This window comes from Malus sylvestris, chromosome 15 (assembly GCF_916048215.2).
Source record: "Malus sylvestris chromosome 15, drMalSylv7.2, whole genome shotgun sequence".
NCBI classification, from domain to species: domain Eukaryota; kingdom Viridiplantae; phylum Streptophyta; class Magnoliopsida; order Rosales; family Rosaceae; genus Malus; species Malus sylvestris.
This window is the reverse complement of record NC_062274.1, coordinates 20,535,001-20,551,515: the sequence shown is the minus strand read 5'-3', so window position 1 is coordinate 20,551,515 and position 16,515 is coordinate 20,535,001. Positions and strand designations below refer to the sequence as shown.

Genomic DNA, 16,515 nt, shown 5'->3' with positions numbered 1-16,515 from the left:
ATTAAATTGCTATGTGGAATTATGAGTCAAAGCATATAAATAAATTAGAAGCAACTTTATGGTTTGTTCAAACCCTAACCATGTCGGAAAAAAAAAACAATTTTTGCATTGGGCATTGTGTGTCACCACCATTGCACCCCCACCGCGGCATCATCGAACCACCACTGGCCTGAAGCCCAGTCGAGTAGACCACACAGCAGCAGCCTTTGGGCTTGTTGCACTGACCCAGACATCCCAAGGCCTTAGGGCCTGATCTAACTAATGGGCTTGAAGTCCTTTAGCCCAAACCAAAAGTTTGCAGCCTTTTGGCCCGATGTCCCATGAGTCCCTAGCCCACTAGGCTATGCCATGTCGCCCCAGCCCGCTTCTCGCAGCCCTGTCCGTTAGGTTGAGCTTGCCCCACCCGAACTTAGCCTTGGCTGGGCTTCCCACGCGAACCCAACGCTAGCGTTTCGCTGGGCCTGACCCGTGCCCCCCTATTTGGCCCAAAAGCCAGCAGCTGCTACTACTGGGCTCACCTATCTCGGGTCGTGGCCTGTAGCCACTTATAAGCTACTATTGCAGCCATACCTGAGCCCAAACCCCCTTTTTGGGCTATATTTTTTCGACCCAATGCTATTATTTTGGCATTATTTTGCTTCCACAATCGACCCCATTTGGTCCCGATCTATTGAATTAATTAAAAGTGACCTGCAGTCCATTAATCTAATAATGAATCCAAAATTATTGACTTGAAGATCACTTTTGGACATTAACGATTTAATAATTTATTTTTATACTTTGAACCGTTGACATACTTTCATAGTAACAAAGCTCTCACACTTGAGTTCCCAAAGAAACTCAAATCCACAACACTTAAATCAGCATATTGCATTCTATGTTTCTTGCAAGAACCTCTCCTCTATGAACTAATTGTTCATAAAAACTAAATTGAACATGTAGTTTCATATTTAGTGTATTTGAAACCCGAAGTTTTCATTCAAAACTTACCACATGAAACCTATAGTTTTCATGCATAAATTAAACCAATACATGTCTATAGAACCTGAATGTTCTATGATATATGTCTATAGATTATCATATGATTAATCACGTTTTTTTTTTACCCTCCATTTAGGGACATGTCGAACTTGAACAAGCTCGATTTCATCGTTTTGGAAGTCTCCAGAAGAAACTACCTAATGTGGGTTCAAGACGTGAACCTTCATCTTACTGCAAAGGGTATTAGAGCCTTCATTAAGGCACTTACCGACAACAAACATGTCGACGAAACTTAGAAAGCTACTGCAATGATCTTCATTCGAAGACACATCTATGATGCTCTACAGACCGAGTACCTCACTGAGGAGGACCCACTCACCATCTGGCTTGCTCTGGGCGATTGTTTCGATCACCAGAAAGACATATATTTACCTGAAGCAAGACATGACTAGCAGCATATTCGCTTCCAAGACTTTAAGTTTGTGAATGAATACAACTCTGAAGTTTGTAGAATTTAATCACGGCTAAAATGATGTAAAGTGGAACTAACTGAATCAGATCTCCTAGAGAAGACCTATTCGACATTCCATGCCACCAATAATGTCATCCAACAACAATATAGGGCACATAAATTCACCAAAATTTTGGGTTTGATCTCTGTACTACTTCTCGTTGAAAAGTAAAACCAGTTTTTGATGAAGAATCATCAAGCTCGACCAACTGGCTTAAACGCCACACCTGAAGTGCATGTGACCAATTCTAGTAGCCACAAACGATGAAAAAGTCATCATGGCCGTGGTAATGGGCGGCAAGCCCAACCACGGGCCCAATGTCAACAGAGCGCCGGCCCCAAGGGAGGAAATGTGACCCAGCAGTGTCCACCCCTTGCCCATAAGGTCCCGAACTTCAAGAACAAGGGCAAAGCTCCCGTTCAATCGACTTCCACTGAAATGGATATGTGTTATCTCTATAGATCAAATGATCATTGGTCACGCGTATGCCAAGCTAACCACGAGGTTATTGCCAAGTATCATTCTTGTCGTGAGTCTAACTTTGCACATGTGGAACATCTGAAAGATGAGACTACATCAATGGAGATATTGGATTTTCAAGAGGCGTCAGCGCCTATGGACCCACTAGGAGTGGCCGGCCCCTGTACCCTATTTTTTAGGTTTATGGTTTAATTTTTGAACAATTTTTTTAAGTCTTTAGAATAAATTGTGTTGGTTTTGGTTTGTTTTGAATTATGGATTGTTATTTGATGGATATTATTTCTTGAATTGCTTAATTGAATGAATTGAATTATATTTAGGGAACTTTAACAAAAAACTCCCGGTACTGTTCACTTTAACGAAAAATCACATTTTTACACTAAAAAGTCAATCATGGTATTATTCACTTTACCCTTTATTTTGTCCTTATCGTTAAAACTCAAAGTTTTCAAACCCTTTTCATTAGTTTTCCTTTATATTTATGCATGTGACCAATTCTATCAATTTATTTCTAAGTATGTTTAGTGGGGAACTTAGTTGTCTGGCTGATAATGCTACCATGCACACCATCTTGTGTCAGTGACATTATTTTACTGACTTAATACCCAAGAAAGCACCTTTAACAACTCTCTCAGGAACTCTATTCTCCATGTTCCAAAAGAACGTTGCTGAGTTTTAGAGATATTCGAGATAATCAATATCATGTTGAAACCACTGAAGATAATGGTTCTAAATTTCTTTGTATCACTTCGTACAAATATGACCAGAAGCGTATTCACAAGAAGTTGGAACGTCTCCCGAGTGGGTTGTATATCACAACCATTTGCGGCATAGAAGCCCACCATGTGACCGACCCTATACCTGAGTTCTAACATACTTTGTTGATTTGGCATGACCGTTTAGAACATCCTGGACGTGACTTGGTGTGTCGTATCCTTAAATCATCATATAGGCATCGGTTACCTCCCTATGTTGGATTCCTGCCTTGCAAAACGTGTTTTTTTAGGGAAGTTGAATACTCAACTCTCAATTACAAAGATCATTCACAACCCCCTTAAGTTTCTTAAAAGGATTCAAGGGGATATTTGTAGACCTATCTAACTAACATGTGGACCATTTAGATATTTTATGGTGTTGGTTGATGAATCGACACTATCGTCACATGTTTGCCTGTAGTCCACACGCAACGCTGCATTTGCTACACTCCTAGCACAAATCATTAAGCTAAGGGCTCACCACCCTAATTATTCGATTAAGTCTACTCGACTGGATAACAATAGAGAGTTACTTTTGACAATTATTACATGTCAATAGAGATTAATGTGGAACATCTTATACCCCATGTTCACACCCAAAACGATTTGGCAAAAGCTTTCATAAAGCGCCTTCAATTGATAGCTCAAACTTTGGTTATGAGAACCAAACTCAAGTATCTACCTGGGGCTATGAAATATTGCACGCAGCTATGCTGGTCCATATGAGGCCAACCGCTACCCAACCTCATTCACTGTTACAGTTGGCTACTGGATACAAGCATGACGTCTTGCATTTACGTGTTTAGGTATGCAATTTATGTGCCAATAGCGCCGCTACTACATACCAAAATGGGTCCTCAAAGAAAAATGGGAATCTATGTCGGTTAGGATTCGCCATCAATTGTTCGCTATTTAGAACCCTTGACAGGAGATCTTTTTACCGCACATTTTGCAGATTGTCACTTTGATGAGATAGTATTCCCGTCGTTAGGGGGAGATAATCATGTTAACGTTCTTGGATAACACTGCGAATTGTCGTGGCATGCTCCCACTATGTCTCATTTTGATCTTCACACTGCCTAGTCTGAAACTGAGGTGCGACAAATTATAGATCTTCAGAGCATTGCTCAGAGTATGCCAGATAATTTTAATGATCTAGCAAAGGTGACAAGATCGCATATACCCGCTGCAAACGCACCTGCAAGGATATATGTACCCCGTGTATGTCACCATCCTACCTGGGAAGGCCGGACTATCCCTGAAGGTAAGGAAGCCGTACCTTTCGCACAGCCCGGTACATTGACGACTAATCAATCATCTGCTCTGACCTGAAGCGTGGCATACCCTTTGGTTCAAAGGATACACAACCCTGGAAGAGGAAATTGGCACTAACTAGTGACCCTAGTTTGAATTTAACCATCGCTCACTCATCCATTCCAACGTATAAGGTTATTCTATATTATGATGATGTCTTAGACAAGACAAACCAACCTTCCGAGAATCATGAGATTTCGGTCAATTATGCAGTATTTGATGAGGTTTGGAATCAGAATGAGATGATCGTCGACAATGCATTTGCGTACATAGTAGTTACTGACATCATGTTTAACGATGACATTGAACCACATTTCGTTGATGAATGCCAACGTAAAACAGATTGGTCAAACTGGAAATAAGCAATCCAGGTCGAACTCGATTCACTCACGAAACGTAAAGTGTTTGGACCTATTGTTCCTACCCCACCACGTGTAAAGCTTGTGGGCTACAAATGGGTTTTCGTGGGTAAACATAATGAGAAGAATGAAATAGTGCAATACAAAACACGCCTCGTAACGCAATGCTTATCTTAGTGTCTTGTGATTGATTAAGAGGAGATGTATTCCCTCGTAATGGACGTTATAACGTTCCGCTACCTAATCAGTTTAATAGTTTTCGAAAAACTGAATATGCAGCTTGTAGACGTGGTAACTGCGTATCTCTATGGGGATCTAGATACAAAAATCTATATGAAAGTTCCAGAAGAACTTCCATTGATTGGTTCAAATAGTTCTAGATCACGGAACACTCTCTCAATTAGGTTAAGGATGTCACTCTACGAATTGAAACAATTCGGGCGGATATGGTATAACTGTCTGAGTGAATATTTGACAAGTCAGGGTTATGTGAATAACGAATTATGCCCATGCGTGTTCATAAAGAAGCCACATTCTGGATTTGCAATCGATGCAGTTTATGTTGATGACATCAACCTCATTAGAACTCCCGTATAGCTTGAGGAAATTGTTGCACACTTGAAATCGGAATTTGAGATGAAAGATCTCGGGAAAACTCGATATTGTCTCGGCTTGGATATCGAGCATTGTTTGGATGGAATCCTAGTACATCAATCGAACTACACCTAAAAGGTGTTGTGGCGTTTTAATGAGGATAAAGTGAAGCCTTCGAGTACACCTATGGTCGTTTGGACTCTAAATGCTAAACAAGATCCCTTCCATCCAAATGAGGATGAAGAAGAGATTTTGGAACTTGAAGTTCCATACCTAAGTGCAATTAGGGTTTTATTCTACTTGGCTCAATGCACTAGACCCAACATTTCATTCGTTGTTAATCTTTTGGCTAGATACAACAATGCGCCCACACGCATGCATTGGAATAGTGTTAAAGACATTTTCTGCTACCTCAAGGGTACGACGAATTTGGGCTTGTTCTATACCCGTGAATTTTTTAGTATTGCCGCCCTTGATGGTTCTCGAATTGATTCTCGTCTTGTTGGTTACGCAGATGTTGGATATCTGTCTGACCCATATAGGGCATGTTCTCAAACGGGCTATGTCTTTACCGTTGGAGACACTGCTATATCTTGGAGGTCTACCAAGCAAAAGCTAGTTGTGACTTCTTCAAACCATGCTGATATTCTCGCCCTACATAAAGCATCGCGTGAGTGTTTTTGGTTGAAAGCAGTTATGGAACATATTCGAAACACTAGTGGTTTTACTTCAGTCTTTGACCTTCCTACGACGATCTTTGAAGACAATGCAGCATGTATCGAGCAGTTAAAGAATAGATACATCAAGGGAGACAACACCAAGCACATAGTGCTAAAGTTCTTTTACTCACACCAGCAACAATAACATCAAAACATTGAAGTCAAGCAAATCCTTCCCAGGACAACTTGGCCGATCTCTTCACCAAGTCATTGCCCAAGTATACTTTTCAGAAACTCGTCCAACGATTTGGTATGTGTAAATTATCTGAGTTGAATCGCTTGTAGTTCTATTATTTTGAAGTTATGTCTAACTCAAAGGGAGTATCCTGAAACATACTTACTTGATCTTAATGTACTTTTTTTCCTACAATTAGAAGCATTTTTCCATTGGGTTTTTGCTACCTAATGAGGTTTTGATGATGCACCTATCCTGGGATGATCATACTCAATTAAGTTCACTACTTTCGTCCTGTTTGACATTTGTTTTAGACATTATGCATACTCCTCACTTTTCTCCTTAGCCTATGGGTTTTCCCCATGCCTTAGGTTTTACTATAGCGAGGTTTTATGAGTTTTACTACCAATGCATACTTTCTTTAAATTTGAGACTCGCATTCACCCGTTGTGTCAATTACTTCATCAATTATTCTACCTTATCTGTTGAAGATTTGATGCGATGGTTTGTTGAGTATTACACACTCAAAGGGGAGTGTTGCATTCATATTTAGAATAGGAATGTGATTGTGCAAATCCTAGTAGATATAGGGATATCTCTTATATTCCTATTAGGAGTTGATTACCTATTAAGAGTTGTAATCCTAAATGGTAAGGTTTTTGCCTATCTTACTACTATAAATAAAGGCACAATAGAGTGATACATTACACACCTCACAATTAAATATCTCTCTTCTCCCTCTTGCTACCACCGGCCCCCTATCTCTCTAATCTCTTAAATATGTCAGATAAATAGGCCTATAACAATATTATCTTTTTTTGTATGAATAATAAATTTCATTAATTTGAAAGCAGGTTACAGACCAACACATAACAAGGGAAAATAACCCAAATATATTGGGGAAAAACAAATACATAAAAGGCCAGCCCAATTAAATAAGCAAAAACAAAAACCCACATCCCTAATCTCTGACCACAACATCCGTCACTTTCACCGCCACGAAAGTATTGCTAGGAGCTACCAAAGAAGCAACACGAGAGATATTGACCGAGTGGTGAAATCGATCAAGACATCGCAGCACAAAAGTACCAAACTTGCAACCAAAAGCACACCACATCCAAATTTCTTCACCAAAGACGTAGAACCAAGAGATAGTCACCAGATCTAAATCCCATTTACCAATCTCTGCAAATATAATTACAAACACAGATACATGGATAGAAGGTGAGGCTAAGGGGTATGTAAAATACCCTTACTTTGGCTGAAGTCACATAACACTTGGCCTCAATGAAAATCCGACATGCTGGTTGGGGTAGGGAAAGTAAAGGGTGTGGATGGATTATGAGGAAGGGAGAGATGGGGAAAAAGTGGGGGAGATGGAATAAGGTACTGTTTGGTACATGGGATGGGACAGAACGTAGTCCGACGAGACGCACTCATCCCACGTTTGGTGTGCCAATTTGCCTGGGACACGTTGTCCCTTGAAAATAGCCAATTTTTCGTGCCACCCTCCCCCTGGAACGACTTATTCTAGCCCATGGAACACAAAATTATAATTTTTTGGACAACAATACCCCTCATATTTTTCATTAATTTCACTTCGAAAATTAAACAAAATTTAAGAGATCTTTCCATTTCTACATAATTAGCTTAAAATATTCATTAAATTTTGAATTTTACCTCAACGGATCAACTCAAAAATTGAGTTATCTTGTTTTTCCGGGAAATCAAGCTTTTTTTATCTAACTTCAAATTTTCCGGGAAATTGAGTGACAAAAACCCAACAAAAAGCAATTTTATTTGCGTTTGATTTCTATATTCAAATAAGAAAAACAGCAAAACGAAGAAAACCTAGATCGGATAAAGGGTTCCTGAGAAAGCCAAAGAGAGGAAATTTTCTGGGGAAACAAACAGGAAGAATAGAAGGGTACCGGGGAAAGCCAGTGAAAGAACGTGGCTGACGCCGTCGCTTGAGGGATGAGACGACGAGGATTAGGCGAAAGATTTGAGGGATGACGTTAAACTCGTTGGTTGTGGCTCAGGTAAGGTCGAACTCGTCGGAGTGGATGTATAATTGTCATTTAATCTTTCGTTCCATTCCGGCCTAAGCGTACACCAAACGTAGCATGGAACCTTTGTTCCGTTCCGTCTCATTATATCCCGTTCCATCCCGTCTGCATACCAAATGGTACCTAAATGATGGGGTAGGGATGGATTATGAGAAGGGAGACAGGGGAAAAAAACGGGGGAGATGGAATTTTGGTTTTGGAAAGGAACGGCCAAAAGAAAGGGAGGGGAAGAGAAAAGGTACATGAAGCCCAAAAGTGAGATAAACTCACGAGAAAATTTGAGCAAAATTTGAACACAAAGCTCAAGGAAACTGAGATAAAACTCAAGGAAAAATGAAAAAGATAAAAGGGAACATGAGAATGAGGGAAATAAGAGAACAAGAAGATTGGACAAGGGTAGCCATGGGCACGCAAGCCAAAGGCTAAGGCCAGCGGCAAGAGTGTTTGCAAAGTTAGAAAACTAGGGAGAGCACGTTTTTTTAGAGAGAACTCATAAAAAGTTTAGTTATCAAGAAGTTCTCTTGTTCATATTATCTATATATATTTCTACGTCCCAGTTATATATACTATGAAAACTGTGGTTCGAACATATATACATTTAATTTCTTTTTTATACTTCTTACTATTAGATAGTGCCCATAAATCTCATGATAGGTACCCAAAGATTCATAGTGAACTTTGATGGGAGTTTCTCTCGAAGTAATAACACATTGATCTATTTGCCACCAGAGCCACAAATGGCTATCTAAATTGATTATTTTCTGCCGATAAGCTCCATCTGCATCATAGGAATTACAAAAAAAAAAAAGGTTCTTTCATAAACTTATAGTTATTATTCAATTCTTTTATTTTGATAATTTATGCGATTACATGAATTATACCTATTTGCACAAATACCTCGATGATTTCCACTCGTTAATACATAGAGCCGAATAAGCATATCTTGAGTTGGTACGGATATAGGATCCCCAATAACTGGAGACAAGAGGTTCATATGAGAAACATAAGTAAACGAGCCTCCACTTGAGCCTCCAAAGATAAAGGTACATGAACAGCCATTTGACCAACCATTTAATCACCATCAAAGTCTACATTGAATCCCTTACAAACTAATAGATGTAAACAAATAGCATGTCTTTCTACGAAAATGGGTTGGAACAACTATATGCCTAATCTAATAATCTATGCAGAGTAGGCGCCTTATTCAGTAATATGGAATGCCCTTGCATAACTTCCTGAAGTATTTCCCATACAACCGGCTCTATTTTGACAAATGTAACCTTGCATTATTGAGGAATTAGCATACCGATAATATAAGCATTTAAAAAAATGCGATTAACTAGAACCTGAAAAAATTCTTCATCCATAACTTATTCGTTCAAGTCTATGTAGCACAATCACAATAAAATTAGGATAATGCTAAGGAGACTAAATTTTTAAACCAAATTGGCACGTTAATTGACACTTGATTAATAATCCAATAATTTACAACCACATCATTTAATTTGTAAATTTAGTTTAAAAAATATGATCTTCCTAGCATTACCCATAAAATTATGTCAATTATGTAACAAATTATAATGAAGGTATATCGTCTTTTGCATTCATGTAAATTAAACTTGAAAATTTTGAAATCGCCTTCAATCAAGTACATATAACTACCACAAAAGTTAAGGTTGGTAAATAAAATTTATTACATTCAAAAGTGTTCAAAGTGCCAATTTTAAAGACACAAAAATCAAATTTGAAAAATGCAATTTACTTGTGACAGTCACACACGTTTACTTCTACGACGTTGACGATCAATTATGTTGTTCATTGTCTTTTTCTTGTGAATCTGTTTGTGTTTTAAAAATTCTTATAACTGATTATGAATCATTTGAGGATGCTTAGGTAATACTATAGTATGTTTTACTTGATTTATATATTTGAGGATTATTTGTTAGAGATGTCTTCATTAATTTCAATGCAACATGTGTTTTTTTTTGTAACGCGAAGAATAACATTTATTTAACTCAGATTTTATAAAATATATGACGTAATTATCGATAATTAAATTATTAAATGTTGATTAACGTACTTATTTCATATTTGTGACACATTATTTGGTTTGTAAATTTGGTCTAAATATTTAGTCTACCTAGCATTATTTTTTTTTCCTTTTTATTTTAAAATGGGACCAGCTAGTAATAAAGTCACTACAGTCTACCCTTCAGAAATCGAGAAAACTCACAGATATATTTTAACTGCAAAAGAGACCTATTGCTTCCTAAAGAGACAATAGTGCCCATTACTTTTATCAGTGGAACTCTGTTATCGATTTTCAAATATTTTTTTGTATTACAATTAATACATCTTTAATAAATTGGGTATATGTTGCCTGATTTTGTATTAATTTCTAATTACGTACTTAGTTACTTATAAGGGCTCTTTAAATTTTGTTAACTGTGGGTGTGGTCCCCCTATTCCTTCTCTTTAAATTTTGCAACGAAAAAAGTTACACAGTAATTGACCCTTTGCCTCATTTTCTTGTTCCTTTTAGAAGGATGCCCCTATTATTGGTCCACATAATTATCTGTTTTTAAACTCATAACTAATTGAGTACTTAGTACTATGATTTAATGACATTCGTCAGTACTTGTAATTGGAGGTCATAAGTTCTAATTTATTCGCTCACCTCCTTAGTATAAATATATTATTGTATTAAAAAAATCACAGTTAGATGATAATTATACATATAATATGCATATGATACTAATTTTTCTTCTATTATGTTGATTGTTACTTTTATATGAGGGATGATGCAAGATTTTTTTTTTTAACAAACGATATTATCTACATTATGGGAGAAAGGGGGTGGACTTAGCTTCACAATGGACTAGCAATAATGTGGTTTGAACTCATCTTTGGCAATAATCAAACCTAAAACCTTTTACTTACAAGTGAATATGATACAAGTAAATTATTTTAAGTCACTAAAGTTAGCTTGGTGGTTGGTTGGGAGATAAATAGGCACAATATAGGATTAGAGTTCGAAATCTTCCAATGTGACTTAAAAATAAATGGTGAAAGTTTGTGACACAGCACGCCTCGATTTAGCCCGGGCCGGGATGTGACAGTTTGAATTTTACTTAAGTAAATGGTTTTTTTTTTAATTATTTTTTATAACCATACGATATTATCTACATTAAGGGGGAATGGATGGGTTTAACCTCACAATGTGTTAGTAATAATGTGGTTCAAATTCTTCTTTGTCGAGAATCGAACCTAAGACCTCTCAATTGGTGTTTAGTGTTAACACATTACCAATGAAGATATATTCATTACTAATTTAGATACATCTTTGTAATATTAGCCATAGTTAAAACCTTATAAACTTTTAACTAAATTTGTATGACATGTTAAATTGGGCGCATGGAACTCATAAATTGAAGAAGAGAAAGAACGAATAGATAATTCATCAACTAGCCTTCTCAGTTGTTCTAATTTCTAATTCTTCGTACATTTATTTACAAATTGTAAATTAAAAAACCACTTTCCTTGTTTTAATTTCATATATTAATAAACTCATGAGAAGATATTTTTTATACAACAATTTATTTACATTAAAAAAGTGAGAGAATAAATTAGTATTAAACTCGTCATTCACGATATTAAAATCTAGTACCTATCATTTATAAGTGAAGAAGAGTAATAAAATACCATATGACTAAGTGAAGGTAAGCATGTTTTCATAAAGGGGTGTGATATCCACACACCTATTTTTACTTCTCACACACCCCTTGTTAATTTATGTCTGTTGATCTTCTTCAATTCATCCAATCCGATGGCCGAAAACTAAAAAGATGTGGGAGAAGTAAAAAGGGATGTGTGGATATCACACCCCTTAATAAACATAGAAAAATCAAGACAATTCAAATACATTTTCTATGTGATTTAAAGATCTTAATGTTAGAATTCTAATCGAACTTAAAGAGGTCAAAGACTTGCTTGATTTGTTTTTTTGGTCAACTTCACTCCGGCACGTTACTGAATAATTTAACACATTTTGGTAGATGAGGATGATGATAATGTAGATACTTAGAACTTAGGACCACTCGCTATTTTTTCCACGAACAGAAAATTTTAATTTCGAAAGCAACCTCCCATAAAAAGGGAAGGCATACACGTAGATAATTAGAAAAGGAGAAGTGTCAATGAGGGTTGGCTCAGTTGGCAGTTGGCAAGGTCCCTGTCTTGTGTATTGACCCACCAAAGTTTGAGTCATGCTGCCAGCACTCCCGTTGGTGTGTGATCTATAAATTTCTATGTAAATTCATACCTATGGCACTTGACAGTTAGATGTCAGGCGTATGTTTTTTCGGTTTGAGGTTGTGGGTATGTCCTGGCGCTGGAGGTGAGAGTAACCAATCTCCACTCTCCCTAAACCTTTTTTTTTAACTAAAAAAAAAAATTAGAAAGGAAGAAGTTACCATATATGGGATGAATATGTCACTGACCATAAGTACTAAACTGTAAAGTAAAAGTACGAATTAATAAGTCTAACGTTCGATTTTATAGATAACGACTAATTGATTCATTAAGCGGGTTAGCGCAGATTCTTCCAATATTGTTGTATAAAAAGAGTAAATCGCGTTAATATGTAGTTAACTAACCTATAAGTCCAAAATAACCTGTGTGACGATTAACAACAGCTTAAAATACGTTGGCGTCGGCTCTGTACTAACTTAGCTGTGCCACTTACCTCAATGTGCTCAAATCTTATCCTTTGTTCCAGGCCGACAGAAATTTTCAGCAAATTTTGGTGCTAACGGGTTTATGCAAATTGGTAGGTTCTATGGGTTTGTAGCGGGCAACGACGGTGCTTTGGCTTTGGGATCTCCGTGGCAGCCTCTGTTTATCGTCCTTGATAAAACCGCGAGTCACATGCCCTGCTACCAACACCTCTGTACCCGGTCTTCTTTGTGGATCCGTGGTCGGTTTAGTTTGTTTTTTTACGTATTTAGTAGATTTTATGTGTTGCCTTGACAATTTGTTTTTGTCACATCAATGATTTGCGTGGCATCATTTCTTTGCGATGGTTTTATGTGAGGCGATGGGTCTGTCACATCTGTCATCTTTGTGATGGATTTGTCTTAAAGACTTTTGATTTTTGTGGTTTTGAGTGGTGGCCATATAAGAGTTTTAAAATTATTTACTTTCTGCACGAATTATTTCCAACTCATGAAATTGATCACTTAAAGACAATATATTTTTTTTAGCACCTCTCATACTTTATTGTTCTTAGCAATGTCTAAAATATCGATATTATCGACGATATTTCACCGATAATATCATTTTTGTGAGAGGGCGATATTTTCACACTTATCCACTTAATTATCGTCAAAATATCGCGATATTATCGATAATATAGCTTATTCCTCTGCAGCTCCGGATCGCTCAAGCTCCAGCCCTTCGTCACCGACTTCCCCTTCCTGAACTTCTCACCGTTGTTTCCCGCCTGGGTTTGCTGCTGCTGCTGCAGGTGCACTGAGGACGCGTAGGACGCGCTGTAGCACCTGAGATCCTGCATCCCATTGATCCCCGACGAAGCGCCGCTGCTGCCATTGTTGGTCTCCACCTCCGTTCTTCCATGGTCGTACGATTTGGATCTGAAATCGTCCATGGTAGGATACTAGGATTTCAACGGAGCACGCAAAGATCTATGATAGGCGTTCCCACTATACATCATTCAGAGCCAGATCATTCTTACCGTATTAGACGGCGTGGTGCAGGGCCTCCTCTACCAGCGCCGAGTGGCGGGAGCCCATGGTGGTCTTGGGGCAACCCAGGTGCATTTTAGAGATGAATCGGATGGAGCGGCGGCCCGAGAAAGCGGTGACAAGATCAGATTTTGGATGAGGGAGAGAAGAGAGGGATGAAAATGAGGAGGTGGGGGCGGGAAATGACGGCCTTGAGGCGGAGCGCGGTGGTTGGGAGGGTAAAGGCAGAGGCTTTGGGAAGGAGACTTGTTAGGTCGTCCATTGATTGGGTTAGCGGGCGTTGCGATGAGATTTTAGGCGCTGGTTTTGGGGGTATTGGTGGCTCTGGTAAGGCTTAGTCGCCGTGATTGAACAGTGCGGCGGCGTTGAAGCCATTTTTGATATGTATAGAGAAAGATGTATATACTGAGGGGAGTGAGAGAAAGAGAGAGAAATTTTCCTAATGGAGGTTTAGGTAGAGTTTGGTGAGGGAGAGGAAAAAAAGAAAGAGGGAGGAGGTGAGGAGGAAGGCATTTGGATGGATATAGCACATGGTTCAGAGGAGCTAAGCTTTCGTTTTTTCGCCATTAGAGGATGGGTGCAGGCGTCGTAGATAGAGAGATTTGGGGGTTAGGGTTTCTTTGAGGAGCTGTTGCCGGTGCCCAAGTGAAAACGTAGGAACTAATTGGGAATAGAGAAAGATGTAGGGTAAAAGTATCCTCATCTGTTTAGGTTAGGGGTACTTTCAGATTTCAACCTAACATTTTACACTTAATCGACACCAAGGGGATTCGAACCCCTCCCATTTTACACTTACTCTACACATAGAGATGATAAAGATAGTGAAAATTTTGAACCTCATAGAAACTCTATGTGGTACTAAGTCACTCATGTATCTTATCATGCAATGTATAAAGTGTAAAATATTGTACTAATTCATTATATATAAATGATTATGGTGTGTTTAAACTTCTTTTATTAATTATTACATATTTTCTACACTCACAATGTTTACCAGCTCGCTATATAATTAACTTAAATCAGTTAAATCCATTATGCAATGCATTTCTTTCCAATTTTTTGTGATAAACTAATAGATAATTGACTAAATAAACATCCTGCAAAGTTTCAATAAAAATTTCCAAGTTTTTCTTACAATTTCTGCGGTTTTTATTCATATCGATAATATCCTGATATTTCCATCGAAATTCCGTGTTTTTGGATTACCGATATTTCCGATATCATCGATATTTTAAACCTTGTTCTTAGCGATGAAACACCCTTTCGCTCTTTCACAAACAATGACATTTGATAGCACTTGTTAGAATAAACTATTCATTTATTTCATAAAAAGTCAAACAAATATAACTTTTTATGGTCAAGCAACAAATATATTATGCGATGTTTTTTTTATAGTGGACTAACTTCGTGGTGTAACACTCAGGATAAATTAATAATCTCATTAATGTTGTAAATAGTATAATATGTATGCCCACATGCATACAGTGAACATGTCATATGTTTAACAGTGTTTTTGTTTGTTTCCATGGTGATGCTCTATAAATAGAGTTTTACGAATGTTCAACAAAGCAGAGAGAAAATGAAGAGAAAAATATCTAATAGTAATAATATACATTACTTCCTCTGTAACAGCTTGTGTTGGTATAATACTCTGCAACTGCTTCGTTCCTGTCCTGAATAAAGGTTATCTCTCTATAACTTTTACATTTTTATAACACGTTATCAGCACGAGTCTCTAAGTATAACCATGTCTCATTTACATTCACTAAACAATAAAGGAAATCATTCTCTCATTTCTCTCCGCCGAACGAAAAAAAAAAATGTTTCCTCTAAGGTTTTTCCTGTTCATCTTCTTCATCTGCCTCAACTGCGCGGTATATCCTCGTGACGAACTATTTGCTCCATGTCTGCTCGTAGTTCTCCAACTAGCGGTTACATACATCTTTGATTACTTGTTTGGTTTGGATATTGATTACTAACATAGTATTTATATTGATATTACTGCAATCCAAGATGGTGCGGTACAATCGCCCATCTTGAACTGCAAATTTCATCTTACTGCGATCCAAGATGGTACGGTATCATCGCCTATCTTGGACTGCAGATCTACTTTTACTGCAAATTTTAGGTGGTGCAGTATAATCGTCCTCCTTGCTCTCCAAATTTAAATTTACCTGTTATTTAATTTCATTGCAATTTTAGGTGGTGCGGTATAATCGCTCTCCTTGCTCTCCAAATTTAAATTTACCTGTTGTTTAATTTCATTGCAATTTTAGGTGGTGCGGTATAATCGCCCACCCTGCTCTGCGTATTTCAATTTTCTTGCTACTTGAGTGGTGCGGACTAATCGCCCATTCCATGTTACATTCTTTCAATGAGAATGGTGCGGTACAATCGTCCTTCTCATTCACCCTGAAAATCTCGAGCCAGAAGTTTCGAGTGCTTATCATTTTGGCCTGAAGATCAAAATGAAAAATTTGTAAGAACCAGAAGTTCTAACATCACATTCCTCTAGGAATACATATTACTGCAAGTTCTTACACATCTCATTTTCTTTCAGAAAAGAAAATGACGAACTTGGCTAAGCTTGAATATGCTGCCCTGGACATTACCGGGAAGAATTACCTTACTTGGGTACTTGATACCAAGATCCATCTGGAAGCAGGGAATCTTGGAGATACCATCAGGGAAGAAAGCAGCTCATCTTCTCAAAATCGGGCGAAGACTATGATCTTTATTCGCCGCCATCTTGATGAGGCACTAAAGAGTGAGTACTTAACGGTTGAAGATTTGTT

At 37.8% G+C, this 16,515-nt stretch overlaps 2 protein-coding genes across 2 annotated transcripts in view; one reads left to right on the top strand and one right to left on the bottom strand.

Annotated features, from left to right (window-relative positions):
- Nucleotides 1-13,248: 13,248 nt before the first annotated feature.
- On the bottom strand, nt 13,249-13,767 carry LOC126605933 (uncharacterized). The gene has a single exon (XM_050273387.1). It carries the CDS (start codon nt 13,621-13,623, stop codon nt 13,357-13,359), a length of 267 nt encoding a protein of 88 aa, XP_050129344.1. The 5' UTR covers nt 13,624-13,767; the 3' UTR covers nt 13,249-13,356.
- Nucleotides 13,768-13,902: 135 nt separating this feature from the next.
- Nucleotides 13,903-16,515, top strand: part of LOC126602783 (uncharacterized) — a 3,445-nt gene continuing 832 nt past the window's right edge. Inside the window, exons 1-2 of the mRNA XM_050269652.1 lie at nt 13,903-14,047; nt 16,281-16,515. The exon at nt 16,281-16,515 is cut by the window's right edge and continues 254 nt beyond it. Coding sequence (XP_050125609.1) covers nt 13,903-14,047; nt 16,281-16,515 — 380 coding nt within the window. The remainder of the gene's footprint in view (nt 14,048-16,280) is intronic.

What these genes read in the sequence shown, in the direction of transcription:
- LOC126605933 (XM_050273387.1), bottom strand. Translation starts at nt 13,623, where the DNA reads ATGGACGATTTCAGATCCAAATCGTACGACCATGGAAGAACGGAGGTG.